Source organism: Aythya fuligula, chromosome 4, assembly GCF_009819795.1.
Source record: "Aythya fuligula isolate bAytFul2 chromosome 4, bAytFul2.pri, whole genome shotgun sequence".
NCBI lineage: Eukaryota > Metazoa > Chordata > Aves > Anseriformes > Anatidae > Aythya > Aythya fuligula.
Genome location: NC_045562.1, coordinates 13,290,885 through 13,315,016, shown reverse-complemented (window position 1 = coordinate 13,315,016; position 24,132 = coordinate 13,290,885). Strand labels below are relative to the sequence as shown.

Here is a 24,132-nt window from a genome sequence, read left to right as displayed (position 1 = left end):
AGGGATACGTGAGCCTGAGCTGGTCCAAACAGCCCTTGCTCCACGCTCTGTGGCAATTCACCCTAGCTGAGGAAATGTATTCACAGCACAAGGCTAATCATTACCCAGGCTTCACTTAGGACTGCATCCTTACTTGCTTTGAAGGTGAAAAATAAATCCTCTCTCCACGTCAGAGGAAAGGCATAGGCCCTAAAGGCAAGATTTGGTGATTAGCTTGTGCGGACATGCAAGACAGGGGCGCGGAGCGCTTCCTGTCTGAAGCTTTTTGGGAATAAGGCTAAATGCCCTACCTCTCCTGCTCCAAGGCTGTGGCCAAAATAACTTAGTTGATACTGGGCAGGTGGCATTGCTAATGTAATCAGTGCTGCAGACAGCTGCTGCCGGGTCTCACAGAACCTTTAGAAGTAGCTTCTATTTTACTTTCCCAGTGAAAGCAGAGGGCTTAATGAAGATAAACTACCGTCACTGCCATGGTACGGCAGGCTCGGGGGGACCTGCACAGAGTGACAGGGTCTTGGGGATGCCCCTAGGCCTGGCTCGCTACCTTCCTGCCTTGCCTGCTCTGTGGGACAATGCAGCCCAGTGAAATTCAGCTGCCTGGCTTGCATGAGGAGCATTTAATGCACAGACAGCCACAGATGAGCCCTTTGGATTTTAGCAACAAATGGGCCTGGTCGCTTCTGTCCCACTAATTGCCTGCGTCAACACTGCCAGCAGAAGTCTGGGGTTGACTCCTGCCTCCCTCACGCTGCAGGGGATGGTGGAGAAATGCTTTGAAAGCAACGTGGGACGAGTGGGCAAGGGAGGAGAAACTCGGGCCACTGGCAGTTTAAGCTGCCCTGCTTTCTTTTTTTGGATTATTGGCATTCCCAGAGCGAGGAGTGCATGAAATCGTGTATCTACCTTTCAGCTAAGGGTTTCGGGCGTTGCCAAGAAAATCACAAGCAACTCCCAGCAAGCAGCGGCTGATTAGAGGAGCCTTTAGCCAACAATTTAGGGTTAATGGTTGCTCACACCATGCTTGGTACATGGCATGGGTACCTTCTGAAAATACAGGGTTTAGTCTATATCTGCGATGCAGTAGTTGTGTATGTCAACGGCTGGAAAATGCTACTGCAGGATTTTGTTCTCTTTTGAGTGAAATGCCCCAAATGTGTCCGAGTTTAGGTTTCTGAAGCTTAGAGCGTGCTGCTGTGTCCCGTGTTTCCAGAAAACAAGGGAACTACGCAAAAAAAAATGTTAGCTAGCCATCACAGACATAGAGCAAAGCCACTTATTTTCACGTTGGAAGCTCCCCCAGCGAGCCATGATGTTTAGGGAGAGATGAGGGGTGAGCGTTTTAGGGGAGGACTGTATGCGATGGGAACAGTGATCGTCTGATGGCTGGGCACTGTATGCATTGAGGCACCGAGTGCCGCTTCTGCTGCCAATGCATAGAGCTGGAGGCTGGGGGGGTCAGCGGGGAAATAAAACGGAGGCATTGCACGTAAAAACAGAGCGGGGTCAGGGATGAAACACGCCGTATAAAAATGCCACGACCTTGCAAATTAAAAGGTGAAGTTCAAAGGAATTGTACGCACGGCTAAATGAAAAACTAGGCTGGGTAAATGATACCACAAAAACGGGAAATAAACAAAGAAGGCACCATCTAGTCTTATCTCTCTCTATATATATGTATGTGCACATACATATATATACCCACACACATACACACGCACACACGTACATATACATATGTATATTCATAAGCTCTAGATTCTTCCGATTTCAAAACTGTGAGATGAATTTCCTTTATTAACTACATCATCTATATGTGATGCAATAAAAGTGAACTAAAAAAAATTACATTTGATATGCAATGTTTAGCTTTACTCCCATACTTGTCTCTCTGTAGGGCTCTAAACGACAGCATGAAGAAAAGGAAAGAAAAAACAACAAGTAAGCTTACAGCGACAGTAGGAGAAACATGAGTAAAAAGCAAGTTGATGATATGCAGAAGAGAGTTAACGGAAATAATTTTCACTGCCCAGAATACATGAATTTGTTACATGGTTTATTTCAGGTTAAAAATATTGACATTTTAGACAGAAAATTATTTTACGCGCAATATCAATAGGCTACATTTCATTAAAAAAAATAATCACATTTAAAACTTTTTTTCCAATGCCATTATAAATGTCCAGCGTGCAACACAAATCAAGAAATAATCCCTGGAAATTTTAAGAAAAGTCTAAAGCTCGCAACAGTCATGCTTGAAAAGACAGGCACTGTCAGTGTCATTTCCAAAGTCTTAAAACGAATGGCTTTACTTACTGTTAGTTATAATAACCCCTGGCAGTTGAAACTGAAATCCATTTCCTTGCTAAAATGTTTTGCTGTCCATCCTTTGCAACAGTGCTTTGTAAGAGTACGACTTTGCTCATCATGGGGCTGCTGGCACGTTACAAACTTTTGCAAGGAAGCTTTTTTTTTTTTTTTTCGGTTCTTTTATAACCAAAACGCATGGAAAGCTACATGGACTTTGCAAACAAAGGTGAGAGAAATAGTAGATCGAATAATGGCATCTCTAAATGAAGCTATCGAGAAGGAAGGATTAAAAAAAAAAAAAAAGAGAGAGCCAGAGATGAAGATGAAGAGCCATTGTTTAACTGTTAGCTTCCCACTTTGCTCTGGTCTGTGGCACGCTGTGATTTAAGCAGAGCTCGTTACGTGACTTCCTTCTTCTCTTAAAATTATCACTCCTGGAAGTGGTTAGGCCATTCGGAGACACTTAGGCATCCAAGAGACCGAGCGAGCGTACATCCATCAGCTGCAAATGGCAGCAGGCGCTGTGCACGTGCTGCGGGGTGCCAGGCTCCTCACCTACCACCTCCTCCTTCTTCTACGCTCTGTCCCACTGAAGGAATTGCTTTTGCCACCAGTAAGCAGGCTTTGGCCTTTTGGGTTCTCATCCCCAGCCTCTTTTCAATGCTCCTGCTGAGACTCTAACACAGATGTGGCAGCTTCGGCTTGAACAGAGAGGGTATTTTAATGCCTGTAACTGGGGAGGGGGTGGCATGGACAGAAGAGGTAAGACCCCAGGTTTACCCTCTCTACAGTGTCCTGCCTCTGTCCATGGGCAGCACCAGAAGTGGCAGATGAAGGTGCACAAAAATCATAGTCTTGGTGACATGGGATGAGTTAGTAGAGTGACGTGAGCTAGCGAGCCCTCACTGCACACCAGTCCTAGCCGAAGCTGCAGGGTTTTTAATCCCAAAGAGCCCAAACTGCTTTTGCTAACCTTCGTTTCCCCTGCGGGATCTGCTAATATTCACACTATCTAATGGCATGCTTGGTCCCAGGACAACAACCAGTTTGCAAAGCAATAGCTGTACCGCTTTCTTTGATCATTAATTAACTTGCAGCTTCCTGAACACAATGGGTTGCATTCTGCTGCCTGGTAAAGTCAATGGGAAAGCTCCTGCGGCTTAAATGGGATCAGTAGTGGTCCCACTTTCTTTAATCTCCTACGGATGTAGCCTAGGCAGGTTTCTCTCTTTTCCATCTGCTTGTGTTGCACCAAATAGCACTTCCGAATCAATAACACTATTTGTGGAACAATACGTTGTTAACTCAGGCAATTGTATCAGAATCCAGTCTCACCAGCTAGAACACAAGATTATTAAAATGTACGTAAAACCCTTTTGTCACATTTCTGCTCAAAACACTTTTGTTCGCTCAAGGCACCCAGACTTGAACATTAGGCCTTGTCTTAAGCCAGACGTTGACCCACCATTACCTGCTGCAACCTGTTTTGAAAGTCCCTCAAATCTCAGTATTACCATGCAAGGAAACATACAGAATATCAAGGCTTGTTCTGACATTGGCGATACACAGAAGTTCCTATAACGCAGAGCATTTCAAGCTTAACAGTAGTCCCTTTTAGAAAAAGCATTAGTGAAAGCAAATTGATTGCACAAAGTTAGCATGGCTTAGGAAATTTAGGAACAGCAAAAAGGGCAAACACACGTGCTTCCTTGTGGTTTGAATGAAAATACCCTAGTGTTACAGTTTGATATCTATTCCTGTTGTGAACAGTACTCTGCTATACAGCTTAACGGGGATTTTACTCTTTGTAGGATAACCATCGTCATTCTCCCTTCCTTAGGGATCCTTTACTGGGAAGGGACACCTTCACAGGAAGGGGACACCTGACATGCTTGGAAGCAGCGTTACTCTGTGAGGATCTGGCCACCTCTCAAGCCAGCCCCCCTGGATCAAATGGAGGTGGCAGAGCCGTCACAGAGAGGAGCTGGCAGAGCTCCATCCTCCCCAGCTGCCCCTCAGGTCCTGGTTAAGCACATCTGCCTGTCCCTACAGCAGCACCAGGACATCTGCCTACAAACCCCAGCGGTCCCCACGGCTGGAGGAGTCTCTCCACATAGGTGACAAAAGGCTGATCTCCCAGCAGGAGCCTCAGCTAGGTACCACTGACTCTACCTGTTCCCTTGTTATCGCTGCAAGGAGGGTATGCCAAGAGCTCCTCGTCTCCCCTACACCTTTTTCTATTCTTTCTTTCTTCTTACTTCCTAATAGCATATAGAAAACGTATTAATGCAAACGGCAAAATGTTTCCTACAATGTCTAAGCTCTGCTTGTTAGAGCCGACCTCCACTCCTCGCTTCAGCTGTCATTTTTTTTTTTTTTTCCTACAGATCAAGGGCGGTTTTGCTTTGTTTTGCATTTTTACTCGTGTAACCTCTGGCAGACACGCCGGTGCGCTGCTGACCGCATTTCTCTCTGCCATTTCGAACGAGCAGCTTTGGTGTCAAAGGCCATTTTAGCTTCACTTACCTTCAAAGGTGTTCCTGTTTCTGAAATGAATGGTTTAACGAGGAAATGTGCTGACAACAAAGAGAAGAATGGATACGTCTGACAAAACACAGACACAAGACCAAAACAATACAAAAGCACGGGGATTGAAAAAAAAAATCAAAATAAAAACTACTATGAATGTTTTGAGTGGGACTGATGAGTGTCTCTCAAAGTGAACTTGATCGCTCATGGAAAAAAAGCCTAAGGAAAATGGAAAAATGCACTGAAATGAAAGGAAAGGGGGGGATCATTTTTGTGCCCAGTTCCAAAAAAACAAAGCGTGTGTGTGGGGAGAAAAAAAAAAAAAAAAAGGAAGAAAAAAAAAAAAAAAAAAGAAAGAAATGGGCCAAAAGAAGCCACAGAAAATGGAATTCTCACTAGAAAAATTAGAGAGAAACTCCAGCACACCTTGTGCGTTGTACATGCTGACAGAAGGGTTGTTATAGACCGCCGATTCCCCGAGCAATGTATTATAAGGGTTGTTAGTGCCATGAGGACGAAGCAGAGCATTGGTTATAAGATGATTAGCCATGGCTCCTGGAGCAGCCCGATAGAAAGACAGAGAAAAAAAACAACAACAAAAAAAAGGTCAATCAGGCAAATGTGGCATAAAAAAAAGGGAAAAAAGAACATTCAGAATGACAACAGTTGAAATAGTCCTGATTACAAGCAGCCAGCTAATTAGACTCAAAAACTGTAGGCCACTAAAGCAGCACAGATGTTACTGACGATGCACAAATCCAAACTGATGCAAAAGAAAATGGATCAGAAAGCAGATAAGCTACATTTATGGTGGTTCCCCAGTTGCTCCGAGTGTAAGCAAGGCTATGCCCACATGCTTGCTACAAATAAACACAGGAAGATGGCAGCCTACACAATGGGGGGGGGGGGGGGGGGGGGGGGGGAACTCTCCAAAAAGTACCAAATGAAGAAGGAAAAAAGAAAAAAAAAAAAAAGATTAACATAAAACAGCACATTTAATTCCCACTGGGTGTTAGGATCCCTTTTGCTTGTCCTTTGAAACACGTCTTAAATTGAAAAAAGCGTAATTAAAGAGAAAGGATGGAAAGTGCATCCTCTCCAGAAGGCTCCCGGCACTCATCGGAGAGCTCTGCTCCACGAACCGGTTTCTCACTGCTAAGAAGGCAAGTTTCACTTCAGCTCCTGGTCCCGAAAGCCTCCCTGTACCTCCTGGCAGGTGGGGAGCAAGAGCACCGCAGCCCCAGCCGGTGTTTCTCTCAGGAGCGAGAGTGGACCATGGAGATGTGCCTTCTCCTCTTGCTCTCCTTTTTTCCAAGCAAACACCTTTTTTTAATTTTATTTTTCAGCCCTCCCTGCCCTCCTTGCAGCCATTTCTGACCACGCAGCCAGCAGCCAGCCTCCCGCTGAGGTCTGTCCCTTGCGGTTGCAGCCCCTGGACTTGTGCTTTTTAGGGTCATCACGGTTCGGCAGGTGGCTGCTGAGACCCAGCGTGTTTCCCACCACGGGCATCAGCCCACGAAGCAAAGCCTCCCCCCTCCTTTTAGCTGACCACAAATCTATTAAGCCCTTGCCCCATTAAGACTCCTCTGGGATCCAGAGAGGCAGCTGACACAAAACCTCACCCCAGGGCAATTCCCAGGAATACTCAAGGACGTTTATTTTTTACCTCTTGGGCTAAACCATTAGAGCAAAACCTTCCCAAGAACAAGCAAGTTTTTGATGGGGTGACTCCAGCTAGCCAGGACAGGGCTATCAGAGGGCAAAGAGGAGGGGAAGGAGCACAGAAAACAGACCAGCACCTTTTCCCCAGCCTGCTGCCACACCAGGGCTGTCTCAAGCCTTCCAAATATTCCTTCCCAGCTTCCCGCATCCTGGCTCGGCTGCTAGTCAAACTGTTAGCCTTACCTGGCTGTCACCAGTATCTGCTGGCCCAAACCCAAACAAGCCATCAAAAAGCCAATTCCTCAAACCAGCCGCTCTCACAGCTATGCCTTTGTCACTTTTGGGGCAGGGGAGACCACCACCTGCTTCCTCTGGTGGCGGAGGTGGCCCCGTGGAGGCAGCCTTTGCAAGGCGGGCGAGGTTCAGGGCACAACCTCTTCTCTGCAAATAATTACCTGGCTTCTGCTCTGCCTTGCCTTGCCTTATCAGCAAGCCCTATGAAAGCTCATACCAACAGAATATCTAAAGAAAGCAAAAGCCGGCCAAACCCAAGGACCTCCAGAGCTCCAGAGTTGCCTCCCGCAGTGCTCGTACACTGGCTCCACGTCCCAGGATGGCGCTGCTCTACGATTGCAGAGGGTCAGGAGAAAGCAGCCCGCTGTCCTGCCCCTCTTTTCTGCTCCCCCCCGGCCCTCCCGCCCCGAGGCGCATGGCATTAGCAGGCCCCTTGGCCTTTTGAGCGCAGGACATGGTAAGGAGGCAGCACTGCATGAGGGCTGCATGCCAGGGAGGCTCCTCAACACATGCAGCTGGAAAAAATACTGTTGTCTCTCACCTGATGGTTTTGGCTACACTGATGAACTGTTGGGATTGGAAATAAGGAAACAAAGCTGTCTCCTGTAAAAAAACATTATATGAACACTTAACTAAGCAACCTTGAATATAACTCATAGTCAGATGAGTCAATCCTTTCTTTCAGGTAACGCATTTATCCATTAATCTCCTGTACATGTGGGGCGAGGGACTGTAGGCACAGCTTGTCTTCTTGCACTAGCTTTACACCAGTGTGCCTACTAGCTGCATCGAAGTGTTTCTGCTTTTATGCCACTTCTAAACAAGCTGGGCCATAAAGGATTCGAAACAGGACTCACTTTTGTTCAGGTAATGGGAATGTCCAGAGCTAACGCCAGTCATACATCCAGAAGCGATATAACCCTCCCATCTGAGATTTAACCCAATCCCCAAGGTGGCCACTGTGAGATTCAATAAGGAAGAGGAGGATACACCTGCCATGTGATTTCGGATGCTTTTGCTCGAGGCGTCTTTAAATGGCAGCTGCCAGAAAGAGCAGCTCACTCGATATATTCCTGGTCTGATCTCACCGAGAACACGGCTCCTGCAACAAAGGCAGGGATGCTCGTGGGGTCTGCCCCCTGTGTCAGCTGGGCAGGTCAGAGCATTTAGCACCAGGGCTGCTTGTGCCGCATGATGAGAGATGAGAAGGGACAGATCTGTGTCAGCACACAGTGCTTGGCTTGCCTGGAGGCACCAGGGGGGTTCTTTGCTGCCCAGTGGGCTCTGAAACGAGCTGAATTCACACAAACCTGGCTCTTCTGGACTAGGTCATTTCTGGCAACGTTTAATGCAGATCCGCAGTCCCAACTATAAACACCACCAAAGGCTGAAAACTCAGAATAAGTCATTTTCTGTCTCTCAGGTGTGTAAAAGAGGATGCTTGGTATAACACAACAGCCCGTATGCAGATACTAAGCAAAAGTATTGTATCTTCTGCCTTCCTCTCCCTTTACTCCTGAGGGCGAAGATTTTTTAATTTACTGATCTAAATGCCATTTGTGATGGCAGTGCTGAGTAATTCTCCTGATGCAAAGCCAAAACAAGCCCACCCGTAGCACTTTCCGATTGCTTTCAATACTTTTAGGCACTGGGCTGGGCCCTAAGGACTCAGCAGCAGGTTCCTGTCTGGGTGAGCTGGCCACCGCAAACTTCACCTTCTGTGAAAATTTAACCTCTGGCATCTTAAAAAGAAACTGGCATACAGCTCGTATTCATTAATCTGGGCTCTTGTTTCTCCTTAGCTGCTTTAAAGGTGCAACAGTCCCTGCCTCAAAGGACTTTGAGAGAGAACTGCATTCAGGCTCCAGAGAGCCTGTAGTTAAAGCTTTAGATAAAACAATAATACAACAACCAAATCCCCATTATTGGGTTTCTCCTTCCCAGGAGGGAGAAAGGAAAAGGTAACACCAGCCATACTTTTAAGTATCATCCTGCCTTTTTCATAACACTTTATCATTGCTATAGCAACCAGCGGGGCTATTAGAAAGGATGGATTAAGTCTGCAGATGAGGCACGAGCACAAGAAGCAGGTGGGCTACCAGACTATGACCCCGTTTGCATGAAAATGGCCTTGGTAATCAACAGCCAGCAAAGCTCGATAAAGAAAGCCTGGGATCAAAGCAGCACTCTCTCCCTAAATAGGAGAGAAAGTAAATAGGCTGATTTGACCCTACGTGCCACGATCTCACATGTGGGTGCACAGCAAAGATGGGCCACTGGCGCTGCGATAGCTGCTGCTGGCAATGGCCAAAGCATGTCTGGGGACTGAAAGGCAGAAAGATCAGGGCTGCTTGCACCTACTGACTGCCCCGAATCTCCTCCTTTGTGATGTGAGCCTTGGTGTGAGGCTGGCAGTGTGCCTAACACCCTCAGCAAGCAGCATTTGGCCATCGCTTGTTTTTCTTTACTCACTTATGGCTGGGTCCTCAGCTCTTGTCCTCTTCTGTGGCATGACACCGACTTCTCCCAGCAAATCACACAGTCCTTGCTTCGCAGCCTTTCGGCGGTAACATGCCCTACACAAACGATCCCTCTGCCATCTCCTGCAGCACCTGAGCCCAGCACGCAATTACCAAACGTGCTCTTTATTTGCTTAGTTACGCTGGTTGGCTTCGGCTCAGCTGCCTTGAAACACCTTCACTTCTGCTAGCCAAAAATGCCCTGCTGAAAGGAAATCCACTCCATTTGCAAACCTGTCTTGTGCTGTGTGCATGTGTCCCTTAAGGGTGGGAAAAAGATGAGGCTTCAAACTCAAAGGCTCACCTGGGCATCTGCTTGTTCAGTGGGATGAGAGGACCACAACCAGAGCCTGTATTTAACATCAGTAGAGCAAGAATTTGATGTTATGACCATAAGAGAAAGCTGCACCCTGTTAAACATAGGTAAAATTTAGACGCTAGCTAAAAGCAAAGGATGAAAAGAAAGATGACAAGCGTGTGTCACCAGGCTCTAGATTGTATCATTTGGAAACAAAATTCAAACCATTTCTCGTGGGCAGCTGGCTGACAAAGCCACACAAAGGCATTTAAGCTAACTTGAATCATCTGCGTGGTCTGCTCAGCAGGAAGGAAAATGTATCCCAGTGCTCTTCCAGACCTTCTGAAAAATAACGTCATCCAGCATGGCCCAACCAGGCTGCAAATGGCTTCAGCTTGCCTGCTTTAGGCTGGGTCATCTGTCCACAAAGATAACAACGCCCTCACATATCACTCTTGGCCTTCTATCTCTTCAATCCCATGCCAAAATTGGCTCTAGCCTTGCTGTGAGTATTTCAGCAGGGTGGGAACACGCTGGGGAAGGGAAGATTTCCCCAACACCCAGCAGACATGCCTGAAGTGCAGTTTTGCAGAGAAAAGAGACCAAAGCGTTTAACAAATCGAGCCTGACAAAGTAGTGAATCAACTGAGCATTTCAAAAATGTCCAAAGAAAAACCCAAGTTTTCCAAATGAAAATTATTTTTTGGTTGTTTCCAAAGAGTGGCTTGTATGAAAGCTGACTTGGACTTTTTCTTATGATGTCATCTTTTCATTAGAGCAGAAACAGAAATAAATAGCTTTGAAAAAGCATATCAGAGTTGTAACAAAATGTTTCATTGCCTCTGACCCGGGAGTCCCCAAATGTAATTTTTCTTGGTCTTTTTTCATTGTTTCCCGAAGAAGGAAACAACAACGAAAACATGTACTGCTGTGTTTTTGGCCAACCTTCATCTTTCATCTGACTTCACATTTTCCCATCCATGCAGCTCTTGCTACTTCCATCCCACAGGGCTAGGCTAGGGCGCTGTGCTCCTGCCCGCTCTGCCTCCCGAAGCAGCCAACTTATCTTTCTGTCCACAGCCACCATAAATCAAGCACCTCGGCTTCTCACACTTCATATATTTGACTTCAGACCACCCTGCAGAGAGAGAACGGACCAGTCCCCGGGAGGTACTGCAGTGCCTGAGCTGCCAGCGAGCACAGGGGACTGCTGCATCCTGGACACCAACTAGGTGGTTAGAGATGACTCCTTGACTCAGTGGTCATTTAAAAACTAAACCAACCAACCAAAAATAAATAATAATAATAATAATAATAATAGTAATAATAGTAATAATAGTAATAATAATAATAATAATAAAAAACACAAACAAAAACAATAAAACAAGCAAACAAACAGATCTGCCATACCCTAACCATAGTAAATAATTCATTTCCTTAACCTGAACGTTGCTGAACCAATCTTGCTGTGCAGATCTCAGTTTGTAAGTTCTGGCTGGCTCTGTACATCACTTAGCATTAACTTTTTTATTCCACTTTACTTCCAGGGAGAGAAAATATATTCAAAGCAGGTTTGTATGAGTCAAAGCTCCAGTTATCATCGTGACTGTCCTTATCAGCATTCAGTAGTGTCCTTTACTGTATTACACACAGATTTTTCCTGTATTTAAAGAATCCTGGTCTTCCACATGTTCTCTTGCAGTTTATTCAAATGATTAATGCAATTATGAAAAGTGAAATCACACATTTGCTGAAGGACCAGAGGCATATTCAGCATTTTTCCTGGTTCCCTTCAACGAATGCTCTGATGTTTAGATTTATCGAACTCTGTTCTTATAATAGCCAACAGGATTCAGTTAATAAACTTCAATAAACCTCCCTATTAAATTTCTCTCAAATAGGTTTGTTGTCACTTGCAGCATCTAATCTATTCATTGAGAAGCTATTAATACTGACTGCAGTGAAATGGAATTTCAGCAAATGAGGTTGTTAAGCTCTGGGCTATCCAGAGCTTAACAAAATGAAACATCCCATGCTTTTATGCAGAGACAGGGCAGGGGAAGTATTTCTTTTTCCCTATTTTCTTCCTTTCTTACATAAAATTTCAGGTGATAAAGTTCTGCTGGATTATAATCTGCAGGCCACGTTCCAAACACATTGCTAGTCTACAGTGATTTATAAATATTTGCCCCAGGATAGAGGCCATCACTTCACCGATTCCTTCTCAACCGCTCAAACACATTCCCAGAATGGGACGTTTCTTTTTATCATTGCTGCCCCTTCAAAGGGTTTATAATTCTCTATACTGTTACTATACAAAGGTGCATTATCCCTCATTGTTCCTCTTTATACTTATTTCTCACTAGTCCTAAGCTCTTACTTGTAGGGAGCCTTCCCTATGGCAGAAATTGGCCTGTGCTTACAGGAATCTGTATAAGCAGCCATGCTTTCTTCCTCCCTCTTTCACAGTCAGCATATTAAGATTGCTCTGCAGCAATACTCTGCTGGATCTAATACTCCCCAAAGCCCACTCTGATTTCAGAAATTGCCTTGCCCTTACTTTTCCTCTTTAAATCTGATCCACCTAATGACTGAACTTCCAATTATATGGCTGTCAATCCTAAAATCAAAGCCAGTTCATAATATCTCCCAAAGGAAGAATGCCACGTCACTCACTGAAATCACTGCAACAAATCTCAGCTAACTCAGTCCCAGGCAGCAGAAAGGCAAAACAGACGAGAAGACAATCGGCACTGGGATTCATTTCGCACGTAAGCAGAAATACGAGCTAAATTCCTTAAGTTTTGATCCTTGAAGCAGAAAATCATAATTTTTCCTGGCACAAAATGTATGGCTGACTGGGAAAAAAAAAAAGTAAAACAGAACAATAAAAAGAGAGAGCACGGCAATCACTAGTCCAAAAGGATACTGCTTTTACGTTACAAAACAGAAAATATTAATTTGCTTACAACTACCTCAGCTCCCTGGAATTCATTTCCAGTTCATATCTAATTATCAGGATGGTTCATTCTGATGCCAGATACTGACATTTAGCCAAAACAACAGCCACTTAATGGGGTTGCAGAGATTCGTGTCTCCAAACAGCAATCCCTCCCGGCTGATTCAGTGCAACTGCACGTGGACTGCTTCACCCAAATACGCCACCTGTTTGGGTGTGGGACCCAGGTGGGGGTATCCATAGGGCCAGGGAGTGTAAGGGGAGGATGTACGCGCTCTGTAATGGTTACAGAGAGGTAACAAAATGCAGGGGCACAGGGTGTGAAATCAAAGAGTTAAATCTTGGGCAGTTTCATCAGAAAAATGCCAGGGGCAGTGGGATGGTGAGGTAACGAAACGGCCTCCCACGCCGGGCAAAATGGAAATTTCAGAGTCTTGACACAAATCAAGCTTCTGAAATCCCCGGGCTACTTTTTCTGGAGGATCTCCTCGCTGTTGTGACCACTGGCACAGGCGTTTCTGGTGCTGGGACAGCGTGTGCTCTTGAGCACAGCTCTCCCCAGAGAGGGAGCAGAAGCCACAGCACTCATGAAACTGTAGTTAGACGAGACGCTGGAAAAGAGCCCTTGGGCTTGCTCTGGATTAGCACAGAGATACCTCTGGGGACTCTCACCCTGCTTTTTGCCCTGTGACTTTCACCAAACATCCAGGGGACACATAAACACCTCAGAAAAGCGCTACTCCACTCTCAAGAGGCAGTCTTGACCATAAAGGAACAGAAATTGAACAGCTAATCATACTCCTGAGGCAGGCGGAAAGTGGGTTTTCATTGCTGTTGCTGTTTGTGGATAAATCAGACACCTCCAGGCTCCAGGACTGTTGAAACCCTTGAAACCACGGACTAAAGGACTAAATTTCCCAGGGCTGGGGCTAAAAAGTGGGAAGGGAAATGCTCGAGGGCAAGGAGCGCTGTGTCCTCTGGGTCTGTGCAGCACTGTGCACCTGCTGACTCAGGGGAGCATCGAGCACAGACACCTCTCAGCACCCTGCAAAAAGGACAGGCTCTGGAAAAAAGTGCCCTGCCTTTGACTGAAAGCAATGTTGATGATGAAATGAGATTTGCACATTGGCAGACGATGGTCTCCAAATGGCCACATCCCCTACCAGGGCCACCCCAGGCTCAACTTCAAGAATCACAAGAAGTACTCTGTATTTACTGCTCCCCTCCAGAAAACCCCGAGAATCACTAAAAAACTGAGCACAAAGCATCTAAAGCATCTCCAGGGCAAAGCTCAGCTTTAAACAGATGCACCTCTTGCTCTGCACCACGTCCCCAGTTGCGCAGTGATGGTACTGCCAAGGGCAAACTGTCTGCGGGAGACAGACACTTTCCTTTAGTCAAATTATTCTTGAACCGTTTGGTGCTTAGAAAGAAAGAATGCAAAGTAGTTTTACACCCAGGAATATTGTGATGAGTTCCCTCTAGGCATCTGCAGATTCATTCATGAACCAGGAAGGCAACCACAGGCGCCTTGGACGTACTTGGCGGTCTGCTGTGCTGAACCTGCCGACAACAGTGCCACGATAGGAGTGAGGATAAAAGAAAACGAGCAACCCAGCACATTTGAAAATGTGCTTAAACGTTGTACTGCTCACCATTAACTCTGCCTGCCAACTTGTGTGCTCATATAGCCACATCCTGCTCATTAATAATGAAAACAAAACAAAAGACAAAAAAACAGACGAACTATCTTTGTGAAAGACACGATATGAAAACTGACTGGCTTCACAGGAGAAACGGGAGCACCGCTTGCTGCTAACTGTAAAAAGAAAACAAATGGAGAGAAAGCAGAGAAACTATTTCTTCTCTAATATCTTCCAGCCACGAGAAGAGTGATTGGTGTTACTCAGAGCAGGTAAGAACCGTTTAGCCTGACTGTGATACATCAATTCATGGCGCCCTCCGAAATATCCTATCGAGATGAGCAGAGGCATTCCCACCTCTCCCAGAGCTCAACTGCTCACTATTTGTCTTATATGCAACATAAATTTGGCAGAAATCTGACTGTCACACTGGTCACATAAATCCATCAGGGAGCAAATGAGCCACTTGAGAAAAGACTGACACCTGACAGCGGTAACGCTTCCACCATCCACATTTCCACCTGCCCTCCACTTTCTCTAGGCACTGCCAGCAAAGGGTCAGCTTTTCGATGGGCTCAGATGAGCAGCAATCACTCTTCAAAGTGTATGGGGATGGCTCACCACGGAGAAATTATTTAAGCTCACGAACGAGGGCTGACACGGCTTGCATGGCAGCTCGGATCCCTGCTCTGAAGCCAGCAACTGGAAAAAATGCTGAACCAGGTTAAGCCATTCCTGGGCAGCTTAGGTGAATTTGTGGGATAGGAACTGTTTTTTTTTTTTTTTTTTTTTTTTTTTTTTGCTGGGCACAGGCACTGGCAGTTTTGTGGGGTATCATTTGGTGAGAGGGGCAGTGGGATCCGCAGGAGCTGCTGTTAGCATGGCTTGCTGGAGCCCCTCTTCCAGAGAGGTTTATGGTTTGAGATTCCCAGGGAATGTTGATTTTTTATTTTACTCTTTGTTTTTCTTTCCCTTTTTTTTTTTTTTTTTTTTTTTTTTACCTCTTCTGTCTCTCCTTCTAACCACACCAAAAGCCACCCTGTTTTCACTGCTGGTATTGCCAAGTCATGTCCAGACTGTGACACCTACTACCACCAACCCTATGCGGACGGCTTAACCCAAGCATCTTCATCTCACCCTACAGAAGAGGAAAATCTGGGGAGAGCAACCCCAAACTGACTCACCTTAGTACTTCTGTGCTTCCCTGGTGCTAACCTGCAGCTACTATCTTTTTGGAGTGACAGCCCCCTGTCAAAGGCAGGATTTCACCTTCTGATGCGTTTCCTAAAGAAATGTCTCCTAAAAATGCAGGCTGATATGGCCATCTGAAGGTAATTTAAAACTTCACCCACCCTCCCTAAAACACACACAGCCGTCCCTGCTGAGTTAACGGCACAGATAGGGTTTCAGCATGGAAATCGCAGCTAATTATATTTTTGGGTGGGTGGGAGGAATTTGATGGGAGATTTCATTTAGGAAACAATCAGGTCTCAGTTGGGTTAGAAATCAGGATATTAATGTTCTTCATTTTAATTTTCCTCTCTGACTCAGATTCCCACTGTTTGAATTTGAGCTCAATTTGTTCTGTTCATTATGAAGAAATCCACATGAATTTGACATTAAACTGATTATCTCTGAAAACAGTAGCAATAATTTCCCTTTTTCCTGTGTACGTTTCAGATTATGTCTTTGTGGTTGATATGAAAATGCAGGGGAGAAATAATAAAGCCAAGGGAAATCGAGTATTTATTCTGAAGCACTACTTAGAAGCTGAGACGTGCAATGACACTTGGGCGTTAGGAAAGAAAAAGCAAGGGACAGGGACAAAGAACGCCCCCATTTCCATTTTCCATTTCGGTTCGTCTTCATGGGAACAAACATGAAGCGAATATTTTGATGGTGTTTCTGGCCTTCATACCCCCATCCAGCATCTAGTATTTTCTAGAAAGTCTACGTATGCATTCACCCTTGTGAGCAGACTCTTGGGGCCACAAAGAACAATTCGTATTTAAGACTTGCCACCTTGCAGAAGGAGTTGCCAGAGGTCCCAGACTCCGATCCTGCACCAGCTTTCAGGGTTTTTCTGATGTTTCTGCCTTGAAGGACATGTGGAGCAATGCAGACTACAAAGAAATCTCTCTGGGAGACCTCTGTGGATGAGGGTAGAGGAGATTGTGAACACTGCTTTGGGTGTGAAGAGCCACAAGTCAAGGAGTGCACATAACTCGTGTTTCTCTAGGAAGACTGGGGCTGGACTATTAAACTTGCTGTCTAGTTTGTAAGCCAAGACACACAGCACTGCAGTGGGAGTACAGCACTTGACCAAGCACAACAGACTTCTGGAGTAGTTTCTATTTTCTAAGAAATTTGGTAGCTCTATCCCTAGCTCATTGATTTTCCCAAAGAGGAAAAATCCACTGCTAATACACCGGGTATTACGAATACACCAAGTGCTTGCCACGAGTCAAGATACAGTTCCCCTTACCTGCCAACTTCAATGGGCATACATAGCTCTATCAGCACGTTTTCCTGTAACAAAATACCAACAACAAACTCTTCCTTCTTCTCTACTGCTCTCAAGCCTCACCAAAACAAGGAGCACTCCTTCCTTTAACAGGTAACTCCCACTTTTCCTCTAGAAAAATACATCAAATCCCTAACTTGAAAAACTGAAAGGCAACAAAGTACCATAGGGTTCCTGATGACTTTTTCTCTCTCGGTTGTTTCATACCCTGAGAGAGAGAGAGTAATTACTGTATTACCTCTCACCTAAGACATGGATAAAAATAGGCTGGAGTCACATTGCTGTCTTGTGCTGACTGCTTGTTTGCCAGGTTGTCTAAGCTATCAGAGTGGTTTCTGACAGTAACGCTCCCGAGGTGTAAACAGACCTGTCCCTCACGCTCAGGATGTAGACACTCGGCTGTACCCGAGGCTAAGGTCCATGCCACACCGTCAGAGCCCAGCATTCACATTTGCAGCGGTCCCCTGCAATCTGCTCCTCCTGCCATCAGCCCAGTGCTGAGCAACGACTCCATCCCAAACCCATCCCCGTGTGCTGTGCAAGCCCGTGACTAGATTTCACAAGCAGAAGTGCAATAGGATTGGAAAGACAGTAATGATGTTAATTGCTTTTAATCTCCTGCTCTTTTTAAAAACTGTCTTAACCCCAGGTACCAAAGGATCTGCTGTTGCAACCACACAGTTATCTGCTCTGTCTTCTGATGAACCCAAGATAAAGTGCAGTCCTGCCTGTTGCTTTCTATTTATGCCTTCTACTTTTCAGCCTTCATTGAAACAAGTTCTAGCCAACAGCCCATCCTTCAGGGATCCCAGCATGTTTTTATAGTCCATTTTTTCAGCATTTCTTCCAAGTGTCTGCATCAAGACCTCTTAAGCCTCCCAAATGTCCTATAGGCAAAGGAAGACTTCTTTTTTTCCACTCACAAGGTGATCCTAGCACTGCTGGGACGCTGCTTGGGCAGGCTGTTCCTCGAATGTTAAACAACCTCATCTGGGCCGCTAATTCAACACTGGCAATTACTTTGCCATGTGGCACTTGTCTGAGCTCAGCACGGCCCCACAGCCTTGGCTGAGGTGTAGCAAAGTCTAAATAACTCTGCACCAGAGGAAGCAACTTGGGAGACTGAAGTCAGCTGCAAGTCATGGCATTCATATCCCAGCTGCATCAATTCCTAGTCAGGCAAGAAGGATGACAAAATGCAGGCTTGGGGACTTTGCAAGCAGGCTGTTCCACAGTGAATTACAGTCTAGTCATGCCTAACATAAATAAAGGGCAGTCCTTGCTGTGTCACACATGAGATATAACAGGACAGGAACGCAGAGAAAAACAGAAACATTAAAAGGATCATGAGCACAGGGAGATGAGGAAAGTCCCCAAAGTAATGTCTGTGCTTTTTATCTAGCAGGGATTGGAGTCACGGACAAGCTGGAGGACCACTGAGACTAAGTCCTTGAAGCAGCAGATCCATCTCAAATCTTCAGTGCTGGGAGGAGCACAAGGTGATGTGAAATAGATGGCAGACCCAAGTGGGAAAAATGAGTGTGAGGAGCAGGAAGGCCCCTGGATCCTGAAATGGAGTACGTGTCTACAGGATGGACTGGCATGGTCTTCCTTTGACAGCAGAGGGGGAAATCCACAACCAGTTTCTGTTCCCTTCCTCCTGGTTTCAGTGGTATAACTATCCCAAACCCACACACTAAGCTACGACAAGAGGCAAGGAGGAACAAAGCCTGAAACACTTCAGACTAACCTTTAACTAGAAGCTGCCTTCAGAAAAATATCTGAAATGGTCATGTACGTCTTGGGAGCTGAGAGTGAATACAGGTTTCACTACAGAACATGCTACATCAGGCAAGTCTGGGTTTATGTCTGAAATTCCTGGTAGGATAAATGAGTATAACATCAGGCAAGAAGTGAAAAACCAACGTTACAGCCAATGATTTTGTGGGGAGGTAGCGGGTGAAAGAGGGGCTGGAGCTGGAAAAAGCTGTAAGCAATGTGACTTCTGCTAAATCAGAAAAAGGTACGTTTACATGTCCAAAGGAGGGATGCGCCAATACAGGTATGACATTCCAGACGTGCCTATGAGACTCACCGGAGAAGGAGAAAAAGGGATAGGGTGATATAGGTGATGTTAATCTTAAAACAGGAAAACAGGTAGCAAGAGCAGACTTGCCTGGGATGTTAGCAAGCAGCAGGGGGCTGCAAGTGCTGCGAATGCGATCAAGGGAAAAAGGCTTAAATGAGAAAGTACCCGGTTAGAGGAAGTTTCACTGCTTTCCACTTCCATGACAGGAGCATGAAAAGCCAGCGACAGCTTAGGAAATGTGGAGTCAGACCAGGAGCTGAAGGATGGGATGATTCTGCAGAGAAAGGATCTTTTTTTTTTTTTTCCCCTACTTTAGAAATTGGGTTGCTGTCTGAAGGTTCTGGGAGAAATACCAGTGCCCAAAGAATGTTTAATTTGGGATTACACAGACAGTTTCATGTAGAAGGTATCCAGCCTGGGAGGCCTAGAGAGAGACTTCTGACAGGGTACACAAGCCTGCTGTATCAACCCCAGGCAGGGAATGATACCAACCAGACAATTCAAGGTTTGTACTTGACTCCTCTGAGCTTTAATTGCACACTTGTAAATAAAACATTAATGAAATGGCTCCTTTAAAGCTTGATATATATTAAAATATAAAGAGGAAGACAAGAACTGTGAAAACCACATTGCCCCACTGGTCCGTTCAGGCTTCAGCTCCCTCTGGAGAGACTGAAGAAACAACTTATGCTTTATGCAAAGCCCTAAGACCATGAACATTTCTTTCCAGCTGGAATAAACAAGATAAAGTGTGAAATATCTGGGGCCCTGTGCAGCTGGGTTCCTGTTGATGTCAGGTGTATTTTCCTAGCACAACTGACCACCTGCTGCTTCAGAGAGACACTAACTCCCAAGGAAATGTTTTAACTCCACTTTGCAGATCCGTCTACCAAAAAAGAAAGAAAACAAACAAAACCAAAATAAATAGTTTGCCTGCCTGCGTGAAAAAGAGAGAGGGGTGCCCGTGCGTAATAGTACAATTTATTCAAGTCCCTTAAGTTTCCCACCTAAAAGGCATCCCTTTGAAGACAGTTACCAAGCTGTTTATGCAGTCTGTGGAGAAATTCAGGCCCTTTGGGTGATTCATCTCATCCGATGGCACACCACAGAAATAGCTGGATGAAATCCACTTTGAAGATGCCTCCCCCAGCAGCTCATTTCCCAACTGACCTTCCAACAACAGGTACGTCAAGCAACGGGCTCTTGCCACACTGGGATGAACATTACCCACTTAAAACCTCTTGACAGCTTTCCCAATTTATGGTCGTACTCCCATATTTGCATGAAAAAAAAAAGTCAAAACTGAAGAAGGAGGGATGCCTTTCTTCTCCCAACAAACCCAAGATGATCCTGTTTGCCAGAGCACTTCCCTTTTTAGCCTCAGCTGCATCAGGGAACAAGGAGAAATCTGTGCTAACTAGAGGAGTGAACATTTCATGCATAACACATTTTGGTTTGCCACTGAGACTGAGTGATGGATGGCAGAGGGGAGCTGTGGTTCTTGCTGTAACCTTTTTACAACAACTGATCCCCCTTTAAATTAGCCCCAGAGAAGCCTGGCTGTAGCTCTCCAGTCTTTGATGCAAAGATGTAGAGAAATGCAAGGGCAACACACATGGATAAATCAATAGGAAAAGAGGCATTTGCAGGAACAGCATCTTATAGCCATCTTTATCAACAAATCTCCAGTGCAAAATGAAAATATACCGGCACAAAATCCTTCAGAGTGGTTTGAGGGATAAAATAACCTCCGTGTTAACCACACTGCCTTCCCCTTTGCACTGATTTGGGCAATATATGTAATGTTCAGAGAAATTAATCATATATCCTTCGTTCCCCAGCACTCAGTTGTCAATGCTACTAACAGCACAGTCAAAATCCTTCAAGCCTATCCTTATATTATTACACAGGCCAACCTTGCCCTAAAATCAGTGGGAATAATGGGTGAATAAAGCTTGAAATAGAACCAAAATCCCAGTTCAATTTTCAGCTGAGCTTTTCAGTCTGACCATCAGCACTGGAAATATTTTTGATTTTCACCATCATGAGAGAACAGGTAGGCCCAGTGACTCAAATTCTGCCCCCCTCTTAATTCCAACAAAATGTGGGGTGGGCACTAAAAGCAGAATTTGGCATCTAGTTTCTCAAAGTTGAGCATTAAAGTAATTGCACTGGAGGTGAAACAAACCCATCTCTGAGGCTTTTTTTTTTTTTTTTTTCTGCTATTCCCATACTGTTGTTTTCCCATAACTCACTGAAAAGACTTTTTTTCTTAAAAAAAAAGCTGTTCAGACTTCCTCTGGTGCCAGGCACCACATTTTGTTTGTCATGCCTCTATTTCTGTACTTCTCTGATAGCCTTTCCTCCACAGATGTCTGTAAAGTTCACGTTAGTCAGTTCTTCAGACTAGGTATTAACATCGACGCAGACCATTTTGTTCCAAGCACACAGTTTTTCTTACGTATGTGCTCTGCTGTTCATTTTTGCTTCCACAGAGATGACAGAACTGCTATGTACCCAAGGCAATCACAATGTCTATGATGCTTAACACAGGCTGTACAGTACTGTGACGGCCCATTTTCACCGCCAGCAATGAGGCCTAACACCTCAGCAACTTATGGCGCTCAGAGTTTGTCTGGGGGAAGGTGGAGGGTTTTTTTCCACTTTTTTTTTTTTTATCTTTTCCTAACTCCCTTCCAGAAATGACAGTTCTTAAAAATGCGTATGTAAAAATAGAGAAAGAAAAGAAAACAGGAAACAACCACCACAAAACCTCCTCCCACTTAATAACGCAACATTTCTTGTGTGAGTGAATAGGGTCTGATGCCATCTGAGGTAAGGAGGAGAGGGGAAAAAAGGGGCAATATATTTTAGACTCATTACAGCCATCACAAGAGTTAGAGATAAGAAAAATAGTTTATAATTACCTCTGTTGAGTGAAGCTGAACTGTTTATATCTCCAGTAATAAAGGAAGACTCGGACTGCTTTCGAACTGTGTCATTCCACATCCTACGAATCCGGCTCTGAAGAGGGATTGAACCACAGCAGGTAATGAATTTTTAGCAGCTGCAGATAGGTTTCTTTCTGCCTCACTAAAGATGGCTATTGGCATGTCTAGCTCAGGATGAGACTTGTTTCTATCCAGCTGTAAGCAAGCAGTTGCTGTTTCATTATAACCCGCCTCGTGTATACCAGACACTGCCTGCCTGACTTCATAACACAAATGCCTACCTCATATAAGATGTGCATAATAGGATTGCTCGGATTGCTTACATCTTAATTAAAAAAAGCAATAGAAATCTCATATGAGATGAACCCAGAGCAACACAAGCTACAGATTTACCAATATAGCACCCAATAACTGAAAAATAACTTAGACACGGAAGCAAGCACGCCTCCTGTATTACCTCGCATAGCCTGTGCCTAGTTTTTGCAAAGTGTAACAGAACAGTTGATGTGTGTCTTGGTGTTCCTGAATGAATGGAAGTTTTCTATAGGTATGATCCATCTTGGGGAATACAGGTTAAAAAAAAAAAATCCACCACAAATGAGGAACTTCTGTTCCCCTACTGAAAACTGTGTGATGATTTTGCCATCTGTGGTAGAGCTTCTGCTGCTGGGGAAACAGTGTCCTGAATGTCCTGGCCTTCTGTTTTGTTTCTCAGATACACCGTGAAGCATCTACCTCCGTGGCTTTTACACCACTCTCCTGCTCTTCCCCATGTAGACCTTGCAAAAACTCAAAAAGTCAACTACAGTCCCCTTGCCAAGGGGGCTCACCTCACCTCAGAGAGTTTGATGGATGCAGCCCATGGCTGTGTGACAGTGCTGCTAGGTTGACTTGGGGATCCCAAATGCAGTCTCCTGCTGTGACAGACCATGCTTTTTTGTAATAGCTAACGAGACAGTGCTCCTTGTAGTGGAACTGTAGCCATGCAAGATCATCCAGGCCTTACTCATGTGGTCACAGCTGGGAAGTGTGTCCTGCTCTGCTCGTTAACTACGTATTAATGGCATCTCCTAATCACGCATTAGCCCTCTAGAAATGGAACCACAATGTAACATGCTGCCCATACACTTTTATAGCAATTATTTTTCACCTGGACATTTAATCTATTGTATTCCTCTGACATGATACATGTGGATTAATTATTCTGTATCCTAAGTGCTTTTCAGAGGTAAAAAAGGATCTAATGAGTTTTGCTCCTCTTAGACTTTTCTGGTCATTAGTTAGGGGTCAGATATACTCAACAATACTCAAGATCTCCATCCACCCTCTGAGGTTTCTCCTGCCTGTGGTAGGACTCTCCTTTGCAAGGACAAGCCTCTAAATGAAAAATAATCTGTCTCTGTACCTCAAAATTCCCTTGAAACAAGGGGGTTACTGCCAGTGGCTTTGAAATCACCCACCTAAATGTTACTGGATACAGTATTATTGTACATTATTGATTACTATAGGATTAGATGGCCTACTGGGGAGAAGCCCCTTATTCTGTTGCTGTTATTTTCGTTGCATAACATCCAAACCTAAGTAAATGTCAAAGTGGAGCTCTTGGATGACATCTTGGAAGCCATAGAAAATAAATAACAATTTGCTCCAAGACATAAATCGCACATTATGTTTTCCTGGGAGGTTATAGACTGTTATTCACTGCATGTCTTTCATAATTTAATAGTTGAACTGTCATGTATAATTACTTCCATTAGTAATACTGAATAAATTTGTGTTTGGTTCCTATTGATTAAGAAGTAAGCTTCTTCATTTTATATTAACTGTTCTTCCATAAATCTGTATCTGTATGTACAAGTTAGCTTGAAAATTACTAAGTGTACAGTCTACACAAACCCTGAAATTTAGATGACCAAAGCATAAAAAATCCAGTGACTTAGTAAAATAATCTGGCCCCGATGGATTCTCTTTACGGATCTATAAACTGAGGAATATTGAGTGAGGCAATGGAATTGATCAAACCACTGAATGCCATAAAGTCTTTCACTGTGAAGGGCTCTAAGACTCTTGTAGTCCTTTTCTAGCAAGAAAAGTATGTGCTTGTTATTGTATCATTCAATAGCAGTGACAAGAACCTTCAGATTTGCAGTTAAAGGACATGCCAGGATGTAGAACAAAGCTGACAAAATGCCCACAGCTCCTGATCTCCATGGAAAACAGGCAGTGTGGCTCAGGTTATGAGCACTCACCTGCCTCTGGGAGGCAAATTTGGACTTTTTGTTCTCCTTGAGATTATTTAGAAAGTTCTTGGAGAGGCACTAATTGCCATCACATCCCAAGAGAAGCAATCATACTGA

The 24,132-nt window shown here is 44.7% G+C and overlaps 1 protein-coding gene across 16 annotated transcripts in view; it reads right to left on the bottom strand.

Moving 5' to 3' along the window:
- Nucleotides 1-24,132, bottom strand: part of ADGRL3 (adhesion G protein-coupled receptor L3) — a 509,872-nt gene that overhangs the window by 9,442 nt on the left and 476,298 nt on the right. For 5 of the 16 annotated variants that reach the window (XM_032186430.1, XM_032186431.1, XM_032186433.1 and 2 more), the window contains 3 exons: nucleotides 21,752-21,848; nucleotides 5,263-5,391; nucleotides 1,881-1,898 (listed from right to left, as the gene is read on the bottom strand). In XM_032186430.1, the coding sequence (XP_032042321.1) occupies nucleotides 1,881-1,898; nucleotides 5,263-5,391; nucleotides 21,752-21,848 (244 nt within the window). Of the gene's footprint in view, nucleotides 1-1,846; nucleotides 1,899-5,262; nucleotides 5,392-7,333; nucleotides 7,396-21,751; nucleotides 21,849-24,132 lie in introns of those variants that run through there. The other 11 variants (XM_032186447.1, XM_032186436.1, XM_032186439.1 and 8 more) reach the window with 7 other exon arrangements.